The sequence below is a fragment of the Catharus ustulatus genome, chromosome 3, assembly GCF_009819885.2.
Source record: "Catharus ustulatus isolate bCatUst1 chromosome 3, bCatUst1.pri.v2, whole genome shotgun sequence".
Taxonomy (NCBI): Eukaryota; Metazoa; Chordata; class Aves; order Passeriformes; family Turdidae; genus Catharus; species Catharus ustulatus.
Genome location: NC_046223.1, coordinates 23,918,330 through 23,939,355, shown reverse-complemented (window position 1 = coordinate 23,939,355; position 21,026 = coordinate 23,918,330). Strand labels below are relative to the sequence as shown.

General features: G+C 43.8%; 1 protein-coding gene across 1 annotated transcript; it reads left to right on the top strand.

The window, feature by feature from the left end:
• The first annotated feature begins 123 nt into the window (after positions 1 to 123).
• Positions 124 to 20,914, top strand: DTL (denticleless E3 ubiquitin protein ligase homolog). Its single transcript, XM_033055622.1, has 15 exons — positions 124 to 166; positions 317 to 442; positions 1,270 to 1,368; positions 1,689 to 1,750; positions 1,842 to 1,962; positions 2,417 to 2,482; positions 3,608 to 3,723; positions 4,377 to 4,450; positions 5,394 to 5,497; positions 6,429 to 6,533; positions 8,660 to 8,772; positions 12,293 to 12,382; positions 14,081 to 14,219; positions 17,680 to 18,542; positions 19,933 to 20,914. The coding sequence occupies exons 1-15, from the start codon at positions 124 to 126 to the stop codon at positions 19,999 to 20,001; spliced, it is 2,190 nt and encodes a 729-aa protein (XP_032911513.1). The 3' UTR covers positions 20,002 to 20,914.
• Positions 20,915 to 21,026: the final 112 nt, after the last annotated feature.

The following is a 21,026-nucleotide window of genomic DNA, read 5'->3' as shown; positions in this document are numbered from 1 at the left end:
GAGGAGGCGGGAGCGGCGCGGCGCGCTCGCCGCTGACCAATGAGGGCGCGGCGCGGCGCGCTTGGCGGGCAGGTCGTTTGGCGGGAGCTGGCGCGGTGCTGGCACGGCCGTGTCGCCCTGGCCATGCTGTGCCGCGCGCTGCTCCGCCGCGCCGCCGCGCCCGCCCGTGAGTACCGCGCCTTTCTTTCCTCCAGCACCGCGCCTTTCCCACTCCCTCCCGTCCCCATCCGTCCCCGGCCGCCTCGCGGCTCCTGGCTCCTGACACCACCGAGCCTGTGGTGTCTGAGGCGCTCACGGTCCGTCTGTCCCGTTGTAGGTCTGCCCTCAGCGCTTCCCCTGCAGCATCTCTTGGACAGCTACCAGTGCAACCAAGAAGATGACCATCTGTCTTACGGGGAAACGGGAATGCCGGTCCCTCCTTTCGGCTGCACCTTTTCTACAGGTAAAATTAGCTCCCGAAAGATCTTTTGGAGGGGCAAGGTATGGACTCCGTTGTCAGCAGCTTCTAGGTCTAGAATGAACTGGTAACAGTGTGCTTGCTTCTGCACGTGATAAACATCGGATCCTGGTGTTCCCAGATATACCGATGGAAAGTAAAGCAACTGCAAAGCATTGATTTGAATGCCTCTTTGTTTCATCTGTGTCTGTTTCAAGGTATGTCCTCTTGGTGACAGTGTGAGGCTACATGGGTGAAAAACTGGGCTTTGTTCAAAATACATAAAAGCCATAATACAGGAGAGAACATTAGGTGGAAATCAGAGGTGAATGGATGTCACCAGGTAGTTACACAAAGCATTTCCCCGTGATGGACAAAGGGAGTAAGCAATGAAGCTCCTGGATCTTTAGGGCAAGACTTTTTCATTCATTGTATTCTAGTTTCTGCATGAGATTTTACATTTCTCTAAGGTGGCTTTCCCGCTTTTTGAAGTCAGATCGTGGAAAATGCTGGAGGCTGTAAATGATAGGTACCCTAGATACAGAAAACAGTAACTAAAAAACTATTATAGCTGGTGAAAGAGGCATTCTCTCAAAAGTTGCTCCTGGAGCCATTTGATTGCCCATGTATGGTCATTCTTGCATAGAACATCTAGAAAAAATGCTTGCCAATGTTTCTGTATTTTAACACTTAGGTCGCCACGTAAATACTGCTTATTTTTCAGCTTTATGTTTGCTGCATTCCCTGTTTAAAGCATCTGTGGCCTTTCACAATGGGTATGGGTATGATTACATATTAGCTACATAACGCAATATGCTTCACTTTCTTTTCAGCCCCAAATTTGGAGCACATCCTGGCAGTTGCAAATGAAGAAGGGTTTGTTAGACTGTATGACACTGAAGCACAGAGCACCAGGAAGCTCATCTTTAAAGGTAAAAGTTGCATAGAAAGTGATTTTCATTTCATGTGACAAGTATGGGATTTGCTGGAATCAAAGAGAGTTTTTTGCAAGTCCTTAAAACACATATTGTAGGCAGTACTTTATTCCTTCCACGTACTTTTCTGAGTCTTCTTTACAAAGCAGCAGCATGAATGTGCTCTTCAAACACCAGTTGTAGATGAATTGTTCTGTGTTTCATGCCTAAGGCAAACTGTTGACAAGATTTGTCATTTCAGTGTCTGATGTCATTTAGTCTGCAAAATACCATGCTGCAGTGCACTGAACTAATCTTGGCTTTTGTTTTCTTGTTAGAATGGCAGGCTCACTCAAATGCTGTATTTGACCTTGCCTGGGTGCCAGGGGAACACAGGATTGTAAGCAGTCTTTTGCCATCTGACTTTTTTTTTAATGCTTTGGTAACTGTGTACAGGAAATGACTGAAGCTTTTTATTTTTCCCTTTGAAGGTCACTGCTTCAGGAGATCAGACAGCCAAGGTGTGGGATGTGAGAGCTGGCGAGCTTCTTGGTATATGCAAAGGTCATCAGTGTAGCCTCAAGTCAGTTGCTTTTTCTAGATTTGAGAAAGGTAAATCTTGATATTCCCTGTTGTCTGCTTTCTCCTTTTTCTTTCTCCCTGGCAAAGTACTCTAAGTGCTAAAAAAGGGCTTTGGAAACTGATGGTTACCAATAGCACAGGCCCGAGCAGTGACCCAGCCAGGAAAGCAAAACTGTCTTGTTGGAACTTGATGGTGTCCTGATGCTAAAATCTGCACAAAGATAGGATAGGATATCTGCTTCCACAGCCAAGTGTGTGAATATGCTTTCCATAAGCTGGCTCCTCTAGTGGGGATAACAAAAGAATAATAAGAATAAGGGAGCAAGTCAAAAAGCATGGCAAAACAATGGCCTGAATTTCATATTTCCAGGATTGGCATCCCAAGTGTTGGGACAAAGAGCCAGGGGTACATAGATGGCATTGTACTGCATTCAGTTAATTAAATGAATGCTTTTGGAAACTAATAACACTTCTTTTCTCTTAGCTGTTTTCTGTACTGGAGGGAGAGATGGCAACATCATGGTTTGGGATACCAGGTGCAACAAGAAAGGTACATAAACTTTCAGATGTGTATTGAAAAAGATTGGTATCTCATGTAAAAGGACTGCTCAGATGGACTTGATGGACTGATACTTTTTATTACAATATGGGCAGCAGAGGATTCTCAGATAACTGTACTGCTTTAGGTACTGTAAGAGGATGGAATGGGTATTTCTGCTATGTATAATACATTTCTCCACTTCACTGCAAATTTGGGACTGCTGCATCAAACCACAGGCTGGTTTGATAATTCCCTGTATGTAGGTAAGGAGATGAGGTTGTATAGAATGCATCCCTATTAGGGCAGCACAAAAGCAGATGTGATGGGAGAGATTGCTTAGGTCAGAGCCATCCAGTGAGGTGAAAAAAGCTGGAAAGGCTCCTGCCAGATAAGAAAGAAGGCAGAAAGTGTAGAAAAAAGAGCCTGTGAGTTCTGGTAGTAACTGAATATATTGTGGGAACACCTACTGTAAATATGATGGGAGCTCATTCTGCTTCTCTTTCTGTTTCCCTAGGCTTTTTCTCTCCAGCCCCTTCCCCTTATGCCTTTTCCCCGTTCCCTGCTCTGCCACAGCAGTTTCTTTGCCTCAACATGTTTTGCTCTTCTATCTGCCCCAGGTTCCCTGGCTTTTCAAAGAGACAAGTGAAGGAAAAGACTTGATTCCATGTGACTGAAGTGGAAGGTGTAGAAAAAAAAAAAGTAGTAAAGTTGTAGTAAGGCCGTACATTTCATAAAGTAACAGACAAAAGGCCAAACAGAAAATTATAAAATAGAGTGGGAAAGCACTGGAAATCTTCCAGTGAGTGCAGTTCTGCTTGGGATGAGGTGGGTTGAATGCTCCAGACCAGGATGCATATGAAAAACAGACTAAGGGGTAATGATTTCCAAAGGCAGCCTGCATAGATCAGTTTTAGTTTCACTGTCCATGCTGCACTGACCTCTTTGGTTTCTTTGCACTGTGTTCTTCTCACTGGTTTTGTATGCAAGTATTTTTTGTTTTCAGAATGAAGTAGTTACTTTAAAGGTTAACCTAAGCCACCTTTTAGGACTAATCCTAAATTGATGCCTCTTGTATTAAAGTGATAGCAAAATTGCACATAAACTACTAATTGAGATGTCTTGGATTTCTTTCAGATGGCTTTTACAGGCAGGTGAATCAAATCTGTGGAGCACACAATGTGGTTGACAAGCAGACTCCTTCCAAACCGAAGAAGAAGAGGCAGAACTTGAGAGGACTTGCTCCCTTGGTGGTGGGTATCTGGGCAACAACCAAAATGTCTCCTCTAGGGGCAGTATTATTCATAGAATCCTTCCTAAGTAAATATAGTGAGAAATATGTGGCTTGTGTGAGGTAAATGCTTCCATTTATCTTTGCAGAGATAGGGTTTTTTATCATGGTCATTTGCTATGGCTAATTTTAGACATTGGTTAGTTGCCTCGCAACCCATGTGCCATAAAAGCCAACTTTGGGCAAATGCTATGTGAATTTTTTTTTTTTTTCCCAGAGAGAAAAGGAGTGGCTAGCATTCCCTTTTTGAGGGGGGAGATATGGAGAGTTGTTGTTTTTTTTCCTGTCTTTTTTTTTACCCTCTTAATTTGACCAGACAAATTACTGCCTTACCGATCATTTTTAATCTATTAAACCTTGTGGTGAAGGCTGCTCTCTTCTCTGTGTCCTGAAAGGTGTAATCTCAAAGTGCTGCCCAAACATTTATCTCTCAGTCACAATTTCACTGGTGGGAGTGTTCGAAGGATTGTTGTGTCCTAAATGACATCTGCTGTTTCTAGGTTCTGCTGCCTGGCTAGGAGGGGGTTTTCCCTGCATTCACATAGCCTTGAACTAAGCAGTAAGATCTTTCTGACCTTAAAAGAAAATAAAGTTCTTTTTTCTTCTCTTTTTAAGGATTTCCAACAGAGTGTAACTGTGGTGCTGCTTCAGGATGAACATACTCTTATTTCTGCAGGAGCTGTTGATGGGTAAGGAGGGAGGATGCCTGCTTTCCTGTCTATTCTGTGTGACATAAAAAGATTGGGAGATTTTCTCTCTAAGATCACTCAGTGGCCAACAAGGCTACAGCTACTGCTAGGTGGAATCAACAGCTGTTCTGCTAGCTTGCATTGGCTTTACTTCCTTACTGGAGATTGCAGTACTGGACAAACTGATACGTGGTAAATGCTCATTTTAGTGCCTTAGTTGTGGGGCTGAATGAGAGCAATTCTTCCCTCACTCTCTCTCTCTCTCTCTCTCTCTCTCTCTCTCTATTCTCATGGTCCTATGAGACCACACATAGACTATTGTTAGACAGCCTTTTTGGATGTGAGTGGCTGGTCAGGGCCTGGATACGTGTAGGCGTGCTTGAGAAAATGTTGCTTTGAGTTACAAAAGATGCATTCTCCGAGGTGCCAGATCCCTTGCAGCATCTTGGAGCTCAAGCAAACTGTCTTACTGATTGGCATGGAAATTATACTCTTGGACTCAATTCTTCGGCAGGTTCCACGTGGTCAGAGCCTTTCTGAAGCAGATATGATTGACTCTCCTGCCTATGGTTCGTGACAGACTTGTTCCCAAAGAGCAAGTAAAAAAATTAGAAGACTTAATTTTTAAAACTACAAACTAAAACTACTTGTCAGAAATATAAAAGCATCTTTGTATTTCCTTTTACTAGTGGAAGGAAGTTGGCTTCTAGGCTCTTGTTCTGTGTTGTGTGAGTTACAGAAGGCAGTGCTGCCTCCTCACCCGTGGCCAGCAGAGCAATTGTTTGGCTGTCAGCACTGCTCTGCTCTGCTCCTGCTCAGCTGTTGTCTCCTTAGCACTGGATACTCAGTCATGAGCAACCTGACTTCCTGTGCTCTTAAAAGGCCTTATCAGCACAGAAAGGGACATTTGGGAGCTGAAGATGCTCGTGCTTTTCTGTTGCAGTGTGATCAAGGTGTGGGACTTGCGCAGGAACTACACCGCTCTGCGCCAGGAGCCGCTGCCCGCCAGGTCCTTCGGCTACCCTGGGACCAGCACTCGCAAGCTTGGTAAGGCACTGGGTTTGTTACAGTGCAGAGACAATTTCAGATGTCAGTGACATTTCTTTATAGCCAATTGTTGGTCAGACTGGCAAACTCTGCAGGGTATTATGATTGCCAATACCAAATTTTCAAGTTCAAGAGTGAACGTGTCTGACTTTTATGTCACTGCACCAATGATAAAAGCTTGCAGAAGCTTCAGCAGTGCATTTTCATAAACAGAGTTGAGAAACAGTAGAGCTTTTGATGAGGAATTTAGCTAGTCATTTTGATTACATGAGTAAAATTCAGATTAAACTTTCTTTGCATTGTATCTTGCAAACACAACAGACTGGACTGGATTTTTATATTGTCACCTACTGAAACTGTTATCAAAAACAACAGCATGCTTGTTCATGTTTCTCTGTCTTCTTTGTACCTTTAATGCCCTACAATGCTCTGATGGAACACAGTAATGCCTGATGATTTGTCTGATCAATGTGGTAATGGTCAGTGTCAGTCCCAGGAACATGAGGGAAATCCTCGAGGAGGTAGTTGTGAAATAATTTGCCTGCAGGGAAAGATTTTTCTTGAATTTGAATCACTAGCAAATCAGAGAATGGCTTGTTCTATCAAAGCATGAGGGTTTTCTTTGTTTTTGATCTCTGCTTCTACAATTGGTCGTTCCTGTTATCTGTTTGAAATCATCAAATAAATCACCTGCCTATTCTGAAGGTGCAATTCCTTTCTAAATGCCACCCGTAGTCCTCATGAGAAAATGTAGATGTTATTCTAGAAATATTCCTTCTTCAGCAAGTGCTCTGTCACACATAGAAACTTTGCCATGACAATCTCATACATGTTACAGAACCTTCCCAAATTCCCTTCTCTGGGCATTTCTTTGAGAATGTCTCTATTCCAAATTTTTTTTCTTATGAAGAACTTCTCTCTTTCTCTGTAGGATATTCTAGCCTGGTTTTGGATTCCACTGGTGCTAATCTGTTTGCTAACTGCACTGATGACAGTATCTACATGTTCAATATGACAAGTTCAAGGACCACTCCAGGTAAGCATGGCATCTGTGAAAATAGCTGCAGAAAGAATAGATATTACAGAGGGTAGAAAGGCAAATTTGTCCCTCTGACACAGAGAAACAGGGACAAGGTTCAACACTTGAGGGAAATATGTTCCATGCTCTCTGAAGCTATGCAGGAGAGATCCACATTTTTTGTTAAGCCATCCACATAAAATTAATAGCAGATAGTGGTTCACCCAGACAGGGACTGATGGCAGTTTGCATGTTAGTTATCCAGTGAGGAATGGCTACTATCCAGCCTGAAGCAAGTTTGAATCTCCTGCTTACTGGCAGCCACTGATTTGTCAAACTGAATGAATCCGCTGGAAGTGATCACCTGATAATTTCAGATATTTTAAGGTGTCTTTTCAATTTAACTTCTACCACAATTTCTGGAAAAAAGATCCCCAGCATATCAAGGTGTTTCAGCCTTTCGGATTCCTTCAGCTCTGCATCTGTGACCTTTACATGCACAAGACAGCCCTGAGCCTTTGGTGCATGAAGCTGTTTTGCTGTAAGCCAGTGGCAAAACTTGTCAGATGCATTCCAGCCAGAAACATAATTTTTTTTCCGTTGCCTTTTCTCAGTCTCTCAGTTAACTGAAATTAAATGAATTCAGACGGAATTCTGTCTGCTGTTCAGGAAGGCAGTCTGGTGGGTGGGAATGCTTCCAGAGTGGAGAAGTGCTGCGAGTAGTAAATATTAATGGCTTGGTTGTTGAGGTTAACCCCACCAGCTGCCCTGTGGGAATGGGCTACCCCCTCACAGGAGCCAACACAGCCCTCGGCCTCCTCATGGAGCTCTTGCCCTGTGTGTGCAGCGCAGGCGAGCAGCGTCCCTTGCTCCGGCTGGCTGGAGCTGCTGAGGCGCAGCTCTTGGAGCATGGCTCCCGCAGAGGGCAGCGCCTGCCCGCCCTTGTGCCGCCCTCACGGCGCTGGGGCCGCTCCTGCCAGCGCTGAGGCAGCCGGAGCTGCTGGGGCCCGGCTCTCAGAGCACAGCCGGAGCTGCCAGGGCCCGGCTCTCAGAGCACAGCCGGAGCTGCTGGGGCCTGGCTCTCAGAGCACAGCCGGAGCTGCCGGGGCCCGGCTCTCAGAGCACAGCCGGAGCTGCCATGGCCCGGCTCTCGGAGCTGCCGGGGCCCGGCTCTCGGAGCACGGCTCTCGGAGCACAGTGCCCAGCCGCCCTTGTGCCACCCTCGTGGTGCTGGGGCCGCTCCTGCCAGCGCTGAGGCGGCTGCAGCTCGCCAGGAAATCCTCCTGTGACAGTGCTCCTGCCTGCCTTGGGAAGGTTTCTCTACACCGGGAGAGCTGTGGGCAAAAAAAATATCAAAGTGTGTTTTGGAGTTAGCAGCTGTTCAAAGGCCACCATGTGTCCTCTTTTTCTGTGGGTTCCTTTGCGAGAGGTGCTACTAAAACAGGGCTGGAGGAGAGGGTGGCAGCCCAGCCTGGAGTACCCTGGGACAAGCCTTGTTCTCCCCTTTGTGCCCCGTGAGGGGACAGGACATGGTGCAGCCGAGCACTCCAGATCCACGCTCGGCTCTCATGCCAGCTGAGTCCCTTGTGGTACGGGAATGTCGGCCATTGGGGTGAGGGTTTCAAGGCTTTGGCAAACACTGCTAAGGCTGTAAATACAGGAGAGCATAACTGATGAAATGCAAGTTTTATTGACTAAATAAAGCTGCTGGCAGCGGGAGGAAGGAGCAGCCAGTGCCTTTGTTGACACCTGTGTGGAAGAAGGCTCCTGCTGCAGGACTGCCCTTGTTGCTGGAGCAGGACTGGCGATGGTGGCTGAGGGAGGAAGAGACAGGGAACCTGAACCTGAACAGAGTAGTGGGGCAGCCCAGGTGAGGGCTGAGCCTGCTTGTGATACGGGTCAGGCTAGAGCTTTAATGAAGCTGCCAGTGGTTTGTTTGGGAAGCCTGAAGGGCTCCAGTTGAATAATAAAAGCTTCCTGCTGCCAGAGCCCCAGAGCAAGGGAGCAGTGCAACCACTTTCTCCAAAGCATATGTGGCTAGGCAGGAAAAGCCTGTAAGATCAGCCCTCCTTGCACAACCGACTCCAGAACTATGCATTGAGTGGGGCTTCTACTCATTTTTAAATTTTATTTTCTCTACACAGTGGCTGTTTTCAGTGGACACCAGAATTCAACCTTTTACATCAAATCCAGCACCAGCCCAGATGACCAGTTCCTGGTCAGTGGCTCGAGCGACTGCAACGCGTACATCTGGAAGGTGAGGCAACGGGAGGAGATCCAAGCATGCAGCTTTTCATGTTCCCATGGAACACTTCTTGCTTCCCAATCCTACCCAAAGCAGCATGGGGCTAGCTCCTGGTGTGTTGTGCCTGGAGTGTGTGTGTTGCTGTCAAGGCTTCATGTAATCATTTAATGTAAAACAGAGCTAACCTCTTGCCATCAGTACATCTCTCATCACTGCTGCTTATTGCAAATTGCTGTTCTTAATCTGGTTTTAATGGGCATTAAAATCCTCTTTCAGTCCTGTTGATTCAGGCAGCTATGACAAGTAGGCAGACAGTTCTCAGTTCATATGTAGCAGTGGAGCACATTAGCAGAAACCTAAAAGTTTAATTGTTTTAAAGGGCACTCTTTCTGTCCACTTCTCTCTTTTCCAGCTCCTGCTTCAGACATAGCTTTTTCTCAATTTACAGGTGTTAAAGCCTTTGTATTATAGCAAGGGCTCAGCCAGAGCCTTCAGCAAAATTCCAAACAGCTGAGGGGCTTCATCACGTAGCATCTTGCAGTGACATGTAGGAAATGCAAATGTCACCAAGGTAGTAGCAGACACCTCAGAACAAGGCATGCTTCAAGTTCTGTTCTTCGTGTTCCTCAAATGGGAACAGTAGACTTACTGAAGTAGAATAGAGAGAAAGCACAGGTGACTGCCTATTTCACATTTGGGATAATTTTTACGGGATGTTGACTTGTGTATTCATTTCACAGTGGGTTTGAAAGTAAAGTACAAACCTCTCAGAGGAGAGGGTCAGCCTGCTGAGGTTGTGGTCTGAGCACACAGCCTCTAATTTGGAGAACACTGGGAAGCAGCTGTGTTGCTCACTCAGTGGAGGCAGGAGTGTGGTAGCAGGACTGCTGTGCCAAGCAGTGCCATTTTAACCTTCCTTGTGCTCTGTGCAAATTCAGCAAAAACGCCTGTGAAAACTTGAGTTGCACATTCTGCATTCCTGTGTTTTGATACTTTCTTGGAACACAGGCTGGGACTCAGTTGAGCATATTCAAGGATGTCATTACATCTCAAAATTTAAGCATTTGAGCATATTTAAAATGCATTTGTATACAGAAGGCTTCTGTTGCTATCACATATGAGTGACAGATCATATTGAATATTTATAAAATAAATCATCAGATGATTACTTTTTATTTTAATACCCTGGTCATATTAGAAAGCGGGATTCAGTGCATTTGTCCTTCAAGATGTGTTGTATTCAGAGGCTTCTTAATTTAAATGTTGACAGATTTGACTCTGAAACTTAGGTATCTTTTCATGGCATGAGGACATACTATGCTGTGAAAAAAACCTGTGGTTAGATGTTGCATGAGTAGTTAACAGGTAATGATGTAAGGACCTTAATGAAGAGCTCTTTCTGTATCTAGAGAGGAATAAAATGCAGAGAAAGACCTTTTCCACTTAGATGATTTCTTTGAGAAACTTTTGCAGCAGTGCTAAGTTTGTGTTTGGATGAGAAACACTGTGGATAGAAGTTATTGCTGATAAGGATGCTGTTTCAGTCTGTTTTCTTATATAAGTCCCTTCCAGACAATGAGCACTTCCTTTGTTGTGTTGGGTTTAGTTTTTCTTAAATTAGAAGTTCATAAATTAATGAACTCTCACTCTTAAAAAACCATAAGATTATAAAAGCTGAAGAACAGAGAGGTTTTTCTCCACAAAGATGGTACCTGAGTTACCTTTGTGGTAATAAAAAAATACCATTTGTAGACTTGTACTTCCATTGTTCTTTCAATCCTTTGATGTGGGTCACTCTCAGGAAATCATACCAAGTTATGCTTTGGTGTGTCCCTGCCCTGGAATGGAGTGTTTCTGTATCATATGGTGCACAAAAACATAGACACCATTTTATCCTGCATCTTGAAAATGGATGTAACAGCTGTTTCCAGTGAGGAGAGTAACTGAAAAAAAAAGTCTCATTTCCTAGGTTTCTCTTTTTAACCTTGCCACAATAGGCCTCACTTCCCCAACAATATCCTGCCAATTGAGGCACAAAAAGCAGCCTGTGCTGTGGCTAATCCTGACTGAACACGTGCAGACTGGCTAACAGTCTTTTGCCACACACAGTAGACACAGCCATAATTCTGCACTTTTCTTCACAGTAATATAAATTGGGTGTAGTTGATTTAATTTACACTACTATAGTGTACAACCACCATGTCCTGGAAAGAGTAATTCCCTTCCTCTGCTTTCCCTCCAGCATTCAGAGGCTGCTGGGCCACTGCTTTGGCTGCTATGAATGTATAATAGCAAGACTGCTATTATACATTCATAGTGAAGATGGTCTCTGCACCAAGATCTCCTGTTTATTCCCTAAGCAGGGATTTAGTTTCCATGGCATTGCATGTTTTGGCAGTGAAGGGAATGCTCTGACCAAGGCATTTAGTGGATATTTAGTGAAGTGATTGCCTGTATCATGCCAGGGGGAAAACAGGGTCCTGTAAAGATGAACCTGTTTGTATCAAAACAACTTAAGTTCTGAAGCTGCAGTTTTGCAGGCTGTTGTAGATGATCTACAGGAGAAAAATACGTGTAAATCAGAAGCCTTCCCCAAAGTCTAGCATCTTCCTTTGAAACCTGTATGTAATGTGTACTCCTTTTCCCAGACAGTAAAGGATCTGTTCATTCCCTTAGTCATTTATGCAAATCCCCTTGATAAATCTCCCTTATAATGTCACATCAATGATGGTGACTCACAGTTCCAGAAAGGATTGTCTGCTGAAAGCAAGCAAAACTTGGATAGAATCTCTGTGTGTGTGTGTGTGTGTGTGTGTGTGTGTGTGTGTGTGTGTTTTTTCCTTTGGGCCACTTAATGTTGGCTTCAGCTCTGTCTGTCACTTAAGGAAGCTGGAGTCCAAGATAAGTAGCAATACTGTAGAAGAGGAGAAAGATTTTTATGAAGCATGTGAGAGAAGTGGAGATCATTTGAATGAATGTGAGTGATTTAGAGAGCTTTCCCATGAACCCTGAAGAGGGTCTCTGGTCCAGCTGATTGGTTGGACAAGGAACAGGCACTTGGCAGTTGCACAAATGCAGTTCTGAAACCAGTGAAGGTTCTTCTATATGATTTTGTTGACAGTGGCTTCATGTTTTTTAATCAACCATTGACCTGTGATTGGGATATTGGTAAAATAGCAGAATTTATTTGCCTAACCCAGTTGAAAATATGAGCTTCCCAACATTTAAGGATCTTATCTGGAACAGGTAGATGTACTTAAAATGCTTGTGTCATGTTTTGGGCTGTCAACTCTGGAGGCAGAGTTCCTGTGTGTAGCAGGAATTGAACAAGTGTTTCCATGAACTGCTGCTTAGGACTTCCTCAGTTGTTGCCTTATGATGACAGGCTGAGAGCATTTGATCTATGCATTTCATACAGGAAAGATGGGAAGTATCCACATGCTTCACAGGTGGGATATGGGAGTTTTTTTGGAGATGTATATTAGGCTCTGTGCTTCTGACCATTTGCTTGTTTTTCTGTGGAATTTTTAAGGTTTCTGAGCCCAGCCTTCCTCCACGGATACTCCTTGGTCACTCTCAGGAAGTTACCTCCATTGCTTGGTGTCCTTCAGACTTCACTAAGGTTTGTCTTCTGCAAAATGGTCTTTACTGTGAAAAAATAGATGTGACAACATGCGCTTTTCAAAATGGCAGCAGGTTTTGTTGTTTTGGGAGGAAATTTTTTGTCAAAAATGTTCATTTAGGAGGCAGTAATCTGACCTTGTCATATTACCACAATGTATCAGAACCTTTTTATTATTTTCAGATAATTTAGTCCTAAGAAATTGCAAAGCAGTAAAGACCTCTCCTGATGAAAGCTTGATACTACATCTAAAGGACAAAACAATATAATTTATCAGGGCTTTCATAAGCCAAAGGCTTGTTTTGTTGTTCCATATTCACATCTTCCTTTCCCTCTGGCTATTGATACACCTGCTAGTCTTTTACAGAGTGGCAAGAAGTTTTGAATGCCCTTTAAAAACCATGGACTATTTTCATTGTGACCTCTTTTCAAAATCTGAGCTGTTTATGTGACAAAGAGCCTCCAGTGAAATTGGGTCGGTAGTTATGCAGCAGGTGTCACTTAAAGGAAAACAACTGAAGTAGGAAGTTGGTTCAAATGTTTGGCCCAGCTCAAAACTAGAAATAATCCTGAAAAATCCTGAACAGTGTCCTAATGATAGCCAGAGTTTCTTCCACCCCACAATGATAAAGAAGTCAGCTTCTCTACCTAGCTTGCATTGTAGCACCAGGGCTTCAGAAATGCACTGCAGTGTAGGAGGGTGGGAGTCTTGCAGGGAGACATCAGGAATTGTTCTAGTTGTGTAAGATGCACAATATGAGAACTGGCATTGTAGATGATGATGTTGAGGTAGTATAGCATCCTCATCATGATGCGTTGGAAATGCAGACCAATTCAGACTTTAAAATTGTTACTGACACAGGGAAGAAATAGTCAGCCATTGTTCAGATGTCAGAGCATGAGGAAAAGTGGGAAATGTGGAGCTAAGACAGCTCAGGAAGCTGCTTGGTGTGATTTGAGAAGCGAGATTGCTTTCAGTAGGAAGAACATTGGTGTGACAAAGGTAGAGATACTTTCCCCTTTCAGATTGCTGTGAACTTTCACCACAGCATTTCCTTTTTCTTTCTGTTGATTCCCTGCTGAGTCACCAGCTAATCTACCTAAAGATAGCCATAAAATGTGGGCTAGATGGGTGCTGCTCCTTTGGTTGGGATTCCAGAGACCTTTTTGGAGCACGTGATGTTGCAGCAGGGCTCTAGAGCTGTGTCCCTGCCAGAGTTGGGTTCTCTGCCAGATACTGCTGACATCTGACTCTGAAGAGATAGCACAGCTCATGCAACACCCACCCAATGTCACCTTCTCAGTGTGCTGCAAATGTTTGTCCCCCAAGTAGATGTCCTCAGCAACAGAGGCAGATTAAGATGCAGGTTCAAAAAGGATTGTGGCTGCTTTTGTCTACTGAGGAATTGAAATCTCAAAATGTGTCATGACCTGAGCAGACCAGTGTCTCTTACATAGCCATGAGAAGCAAATGGTTGGTGGTGACTGAGATTTCTATATCAGAAAGACATATGGATGCAGCAGCCTTGCATGCTTTAAAACAAATACTGCTGCCTGGTGCAGTAGTGAAACAGAGTTGAGTTATTTTCATTGTTTAATGGTCAGTCTTGTACCCCTTGGATGTAGCTGTTCCAGTTCACTCAGCCAATGATCCACAGGATGTGCCCTGGCTGCTCTAACACACAAATTTATACTTAGATTGCCACATGCTCTGATGACAACACTGTGAGGATTTGGCGCTTACGACAATGTCCTGAGGAAGAGAAATCAGTATCCAGAAAAGCCAACTTGGTGGGCTGGGTCACTCAGAAGAAACCAGAAGAACAACATGGAGCAGGTAAGGCCCCTGAGCTATCTTGCTCTGTGACGCAGCTGCAGAATTTTGTCTGTTCTCTGTACCAACAAAAGCCTTTGCCTTGTCTTATTGGCCTTCTGAGGTTCTTCTTATATTAGGCAATTACTCATATAGCTAGACAAGCATTTCTGCTTGTAAATACTTCTGCCATCAACAGGACAAGAATGGCAAAGTCTGGATGGCCAGGCTGCAAAACAAATATTCATTGACATAGCTTGTTGGGCTGCCAGATCTTCAGTGGGTTTCAGCAGAGTTCGGTAATTAACAGCCAAAGGAGATGTCACTGTAGCAACAACTCGCCTTCTTTTTTTCCCCTATCAAATACTAACTGAGAGCAGTAAGATCCTATGCTTTTTCCAGTTTGGTAGTTTACCCAGCAAAGGGCTGATAGCACTTATAGAGCCTTGGAATACTGAACTGTTTCCTTCTGCCCATAGTTGAGCTGTGCACAGATTTATTTCTCAGGTGCAGTTATATTGTCTCTCTCTTCAGCTTCAGTCACTGGCACTGACCATATACAGCCAATTGAAATGCTGTGTAGTGAAAGTACTTAAAAAAATGTAGACAATTGTGGTGGTTGTAATGTACTTTGATTTGTCTGTAACCTGCATTCTGTTGCAGTAGAGTAGGTGAAAGGAGAAGTGCCCTTCCCCCAAAGTGAAGTGAGATGAGCTTCTCTGTAGAGCAGCTCTGAAACTAAGAATACAATAGCTTCCCAGCAGCTGCTGCTGTGACTTCCTGCATTCCACCTATCTTTTTGAGCCACCCACCAAATGAATTTCATCTTGGCTAACACACACAAAGGCTGAAGGTCTCCAAATCCCCCTAATGGGATAACATTACGTCTAACCTTTTGCCAATGAGCAACAAGTCAAGCAGGAAGTTTGCAGGACAATAGGAGGGAGAGTGCCAGGTCTGCTCCATACTGGTGATTGTTTTGTGTGTGCACACACTCTTGAGAGGGCTCAAAAATACCTTTGTGCCCTAGCTTCAGAAAAACAGAAGTAAGCATAGATCTAGACCAGAAACATGAAATCGGAAGTATCTTATACACTAAAACTTTACAAGTCGAGTTTGGCAATAATACCAGAAAAAAATACTTATTTCTTTTTGCTCTTGCTGCATTAAAGTAACACAGGAGGGAAGAGGAAGTACACAGACACTGCAAACACGACAGCAGGCTTCCTGCTGACCTTGGCTCTTTAATGCTAAACGTGCTGTTAGAATACAGGAGTTGTCTGCAGAGACTGATTCAGAGCTGGCAAGCAGAGTACTATTTTGAACCTGCTGGGATGAATCTGGGTAGTTCCCCACCCATTTCTGTGAAACAAATTGAGATTGAGGTTGTGTATTGATTGTTGACCTATATCATCAAGTGTAGCAAGCAGAGTTTCCTTTTCTTTGGCAACTACTTTTGTACTATTTTCTCTGTGGTTTTGTGTAACCAAATTTCTGGAGCAGGCCTGTGCACTCTAGAAGATTTGTGGCAGAGAATCTAGGAAACAGCCAAAATAACCTGCTTTGGTGTGATGCAGGTTGTCTGCAGGTATTTGCCATATTGTACCATGTGCAGTGGCAGCATAAATGGAAACTGCTTGAAACTGGCTTGGTAGAAACCTGAATTAATGCATGCAGTCTGAGGAAAAAAAGCCCGATCTTCATATTCTTTACCTCAAATTTGTGTTTGATTCTTGCCATGACACTCATCCTACTCCTAGGAGAAATCTTTTTCCATTATCCACTGTGTCCACAGAATAACTTTGACTGGTTTGGGATTCAATGTGCTCATACCCAACTAGTCATGCAATATTTCTGCTGAATGAATTTGTAATGGTCATTATGGATCAAGAGTTGCTGAGCTTGCTACTTTCTTCCCCTCTAGGAGCTTAGATTTTTGAGTGCAACTAATTTCCCAGCTGAGTTATTATTGTCTTGTAAGTGTATTGTAAGTGCTCATTAAACCAAAGATTAGGAGAAGAAATCTTGGCAGTTACAGTCACATAGCCCAGACTGAAACAAGTTGTTATGAAGTAGCATGTTTTATCAGGAAAGGAGCCTTTTATTTAACTCTGTTTTTTTGTGTTGAAGTTATTTGTAGTGGGATCCTTCAATATGGGATCCTCTTTCATTTTGTTCTGATGCAGCAGTACTTGTATTTTGGATACTGGTTAGATAATACAATAAAAGGATCAGAAGAGGCTTAGTATGGGGTATAACCAGGCCTGTAGGTGCTCACTCAACATGTGTGTGAGACAGCATTGTAAAGAAACTGGCAGGTTATTCACACTAGACTTCTCAATGTTCTATTGAAGTGCTTTTTAGTGCAGTGCTGGTGCTCAGAGTGGGGAGTTTGGGTTAACCCCTGGTCCACACAAAATGTTTAGTGCTCTTGTGCCCAGCAGTGGAAGTGCACAGAGTAACTTAAGGCACCACCCCATTTAATCGCATCACCATGAGTTAGGTGAATGAGAATCAACAAACCCATTAATGTGTTCCCTGTGGGACAGGGCTGGAAGTAAAAAAACTTGGTAAAAAATTAAAATAACCCTCTCTAATCTTGCTGCAGACAGAGATCCTTGTTATGTATGATTCCCATTTTGTTAGTGAGATCCTTAGGCCCCTACCTATGACTGGTATTTGCTGGGTGTTCAGAACTTTTCTTTTACTAGCAGGAGCGTTTATATCTTGGCTAGTGAGCTCAAAAAACACTGTGAAATGCTTGTTTGAGAAGCATTTTTTGAGAGATTTTATTTCCTTTGGAATTTAAGTCCTTGTTCAGGAGGTGAAAAATTTTTCACACTCTCCTGGGTATGGTAAATATCTACTGTCTCCATTCTAATACAGCATTGCAGAAAACCCTCCAGCAAAAAGACAAGAGAATGAAAATATGTCCTTCACAAAACAAAAAAAGTCTTTAAAAGATGCAGCTACTAACACCTGGCTAGGAGCATTATTCACATGGTAGGGCATCACAGTGTAAGGCTTCCTTGGTATTGTAATTAGCCATGGGACCAGCTTATGGCACCTTTGTCCCTCAGCTTGGATATGCAGCTGTTAAAGATGCAGGGCAGGTGGGGACCAGCCTTTTTGCCAAGCAGTTGTCTGGAAAAGCAAAATGCAAAGCTCCAGCAAGGCTAAATACACTTGGAAGATTCAGGATTTGTTCTGTGTGTTCATTTTGGCTGTAGCTCATGTAAGAGCACTCACTACCACAAATGTGCTGCATTGTACTTTATCAGTGCTGTACAGGATTTTATAACAGAATTGTACCAGTTTAACTAAAATCAGAGAGATTTATACAACTTCTTAGTTCAAAAGAGTATGTCTGACACACAGGGTCAGCACTGATTCATCTCCTGGTTGGAAGGGGTGTTTCTGAAAAGACTGTCCTTAATTTGCTGTTCTGTGTTCCTCATCAGACTACTTATTTCTCCCCTCTCAGGGCCACCAGCCAGCCCACAGAGCACTCCTGCCAAGGCCCTGGCAGCAGGCAGTGTGTGCATTTCCTCCCCACGCCCCGCTGCCTGTGCTCCCGCTCACTCCGGAGACCTTCCGCTGTCCACCAACACTCCGACGGTCGCTCTCAAAACCCCGACCACCACAGCCTCCACCCCAGCCAAGCCATCTGGAGCCAGCCCCTGTGCGTCTCCCAAACTGATCCCTTCCTCCAAAATGTCCATCAAACACTGGGTTACAAGGACTCCGTGCTCTTCTCCTCCAGAAGTGGAGAAAAAGGCTCCTTCTCCTAGAAAAGCCCTGGCAGAAGTCACTCAGGGTCTCCTGGAAGCTGCTTGCCCTCCTCAAGTGCCACACTCCCAGTTGGAAAAGCGTGCCAAGAGAAGGCTTGACTGCAGCAGGGAGGCTGATGCAGGGCAGAAGTGTCTGCAGGCCTGCAGCTGTGTGACTGAGCTGGACCATGCAGCTAAGAAATCCAAACTGAATTTATGTCACTTGGTTCCTGACCAAAAAGCTTCTGATGCAGACTCTCTCAGCCTGACTGACTTGTGCAATGACCATGAAGGCCTCAGCCACAGCCCAAAAGAGCCTTCCCTTTCTGGAAGCCACATTAATCCATCAGGCATTCAAACTTCCCCCCATCTTTTCAGATCTCCATGTGGGAAAGACACTGAGGTAGTAGATAAGGAGAACAGTTCTCCTGAAAGGAAGAATTGGTTGTCTGCTCTGGGAGAGAGGCTACGGACTGGCAGACCTGGCAGTCAGAGCACTTCAAACAGCCCCCTGTCACCCTGCAGTCCTGGTGCCAAAAGACAGGAGTGTGTGGCAGTGGCCACTTCGCCGAAAACTGTAAGTAGGGCAGCCAACAATGTTGTCATGAAATAAGTTATCCCTAGCTGCCACTCTTCCTTTGTTTGTTCCCTCCTGCTCAGACACAAAGAATTATCTGATCCCTTTGACTATGGACAAAAGGGATGATTTCTGGCCTAATAAGCCAGTTACATTAATGCTGTTATCTGTTAATCCCCTCCACTCAGGAACAGAATTTTTATTACTTGTCCTTCATTTTCAAGGGACTTAAGGCACACAGGAGTTCAGAGATCCTTGCAGCTCCCAGCTGGATGTTTGAAGGATGTAGCTGTCTTCTTAAATACAGCTCTGCTCTGAGAGGCACAATAATGCCAACAGCTTTCCTGGCAGTTCTGTTCATGTGTTCACCATCACATCTGCCTGTTTATGTTACTGGAAAGCCACTTAAATATTGGAAGAAAGAGCTAAATTCTCTTCCAGCTTGGATAACAAAAGACTTTGTTACCCATGTTAAAACTGTGGGGCATTAAATAATGCCTTCAGTTCCTTCAGTGGAAAAGTAGAAGAAAACAAGAAGTGTGCAAGAGTGAGACGGCAGGAACTGAACTATATCATCCTACTTTTGGTGACAGGAAACCTGGCACACAGAGCTCATCCTACGATATGAAATTAAAGTTAAGCTTATAAAGCAGCTAAAAATTATGGCATGAGGGTTTAACTAGGAAATTAAAATTGCATTTTTAAAAACAAACCAAACTTGACTTTTCTTTGAAACCGGACTCCCAAGTCCTCCAGTGTCTTTGAGTCTTATTTCAGTAACTGTTAGGTAAATTTCAATGCTTCTGTCAGATACAACCTGGACAAACCACCAGTCCTGAAGTTATTCATAGCAGCTGGACGCTTCATGTTGTGGTTGTACCAAGAAATCTTGGTATAGGAAACCTACAACTACTTGTGACTACTTGTGCTTTATGCTGTACATGTTTAAACACAAGCAGAGAGATTTGCCCTTGAGAGAGATTATTATAGAACAATTACCTTTCCTGCCCAGTATACTCTGGTTCAGATTTTGGGATGCTCCTGTGTTGTTCTCATAGCCTGAGGAGATGCCAGGAATACCCAACAGCATTCATTGAATTTGCTTTATCTTGGGAATCTGCAGCTCTCTTATCTGCTGTAGGGAAGCTGAAACTGCAGCTAGAGTGCATTTCCCATGGCAGTAGGACAACCTTAGGATTTAGACAGAGTTGCCTGTGGATAGTAAGCCTCTTTTCTGTGAGACAGTAGTGAAGAACCTTTCATTTACTCTCTCAGTTGGGAAGCCGAGCAAACTGGAACAATGATGGAGGGGAGATTTTGAGATTCCTGCAGCATATGAACTGTTAACCTAAAAATGTTTCTTGTTGGTTTTGCTTCTATTTCCTGCTAGGCTGCAGCCACTTCAGTTTCCATGAGGAAGATCTGCACATACTTCCACAGAAAGCCACAGAAGGACTGAAACAGCATGTGGTGGTTGCACCTGAGGGATGTTGACACCGAGGTATCAAGATCAGACTTAACAATGCTGACAACGATGCACCAAGATTACAGAATTTGTTGTCAGACCTTCATAGACTTGAGGTTTTAGTCTTCCTGTTTTTAAAGCTGTTAGCAGTTGAAGCAAGCTGATTATATAAAATCTAGACAATACTTGCTCATGGTCTCTTTCTGATTTAGAGTATGTATTTTTTTATAAACAAAGCATTTTTTACATGGGAACTGTTCTAGTCCAAACACAGCCAGAACTCTGCTGTGTATTGTTGACAGGCACATACAGCTTTGTCATTTTATGTTACTGATCTGCTGTTCAAACTGCCTCTACTTGAGTAGTGTGTAAATCATTACACTCCCCTGAAAAGTAAGTGTTGGAATGTGTGTACAGAATTTTACTGGAGGTACATCTGAGCCTCTTCATGCTGAATGGCATTTCTACAGTTATTCTTCTGGTGCTGCAATGACTGTCTGCTTCCACCAGGGAAGTTAGCAATGCATTAATTAAATATAAAAACCTTTTAAATAGCCCACATCCGTCTGATGGTGACTATGGTGTAAGAAGAGAAAGTTTAATCAAGTACATAATACCTCTACTCCCCTTGCTATCCCCTTTCTTCTCCCACCCTGGAAACTACTGTATTTACCTACTTAGCTGCCTCTTGAACCATTAGCACTACAGCTTTCAAGACCAAAACTTTATCACTTCTCTGAAATAAAATACTGGCAAGGTGTGTTCAAAGAATTGGTTTGATCTATCCTAAATAGACATCCCATAACAGCCCATGGCCAAGCTCTTACAGGTTGAGCCTGCAACAAAGGCATTAGTAACTGCTTATAACATATCTTCATAACAGTTTTATAATACAGTAGTTACAGAATAGTACAGTAGTTTCACGAATACAAGCCGCACGGATTATAAGCCGCACCCCCGGTGCCTCGACAATGTTGCTGTCTTTGTCAATAGATAAGCCGCACCCCGAATATTAGCCG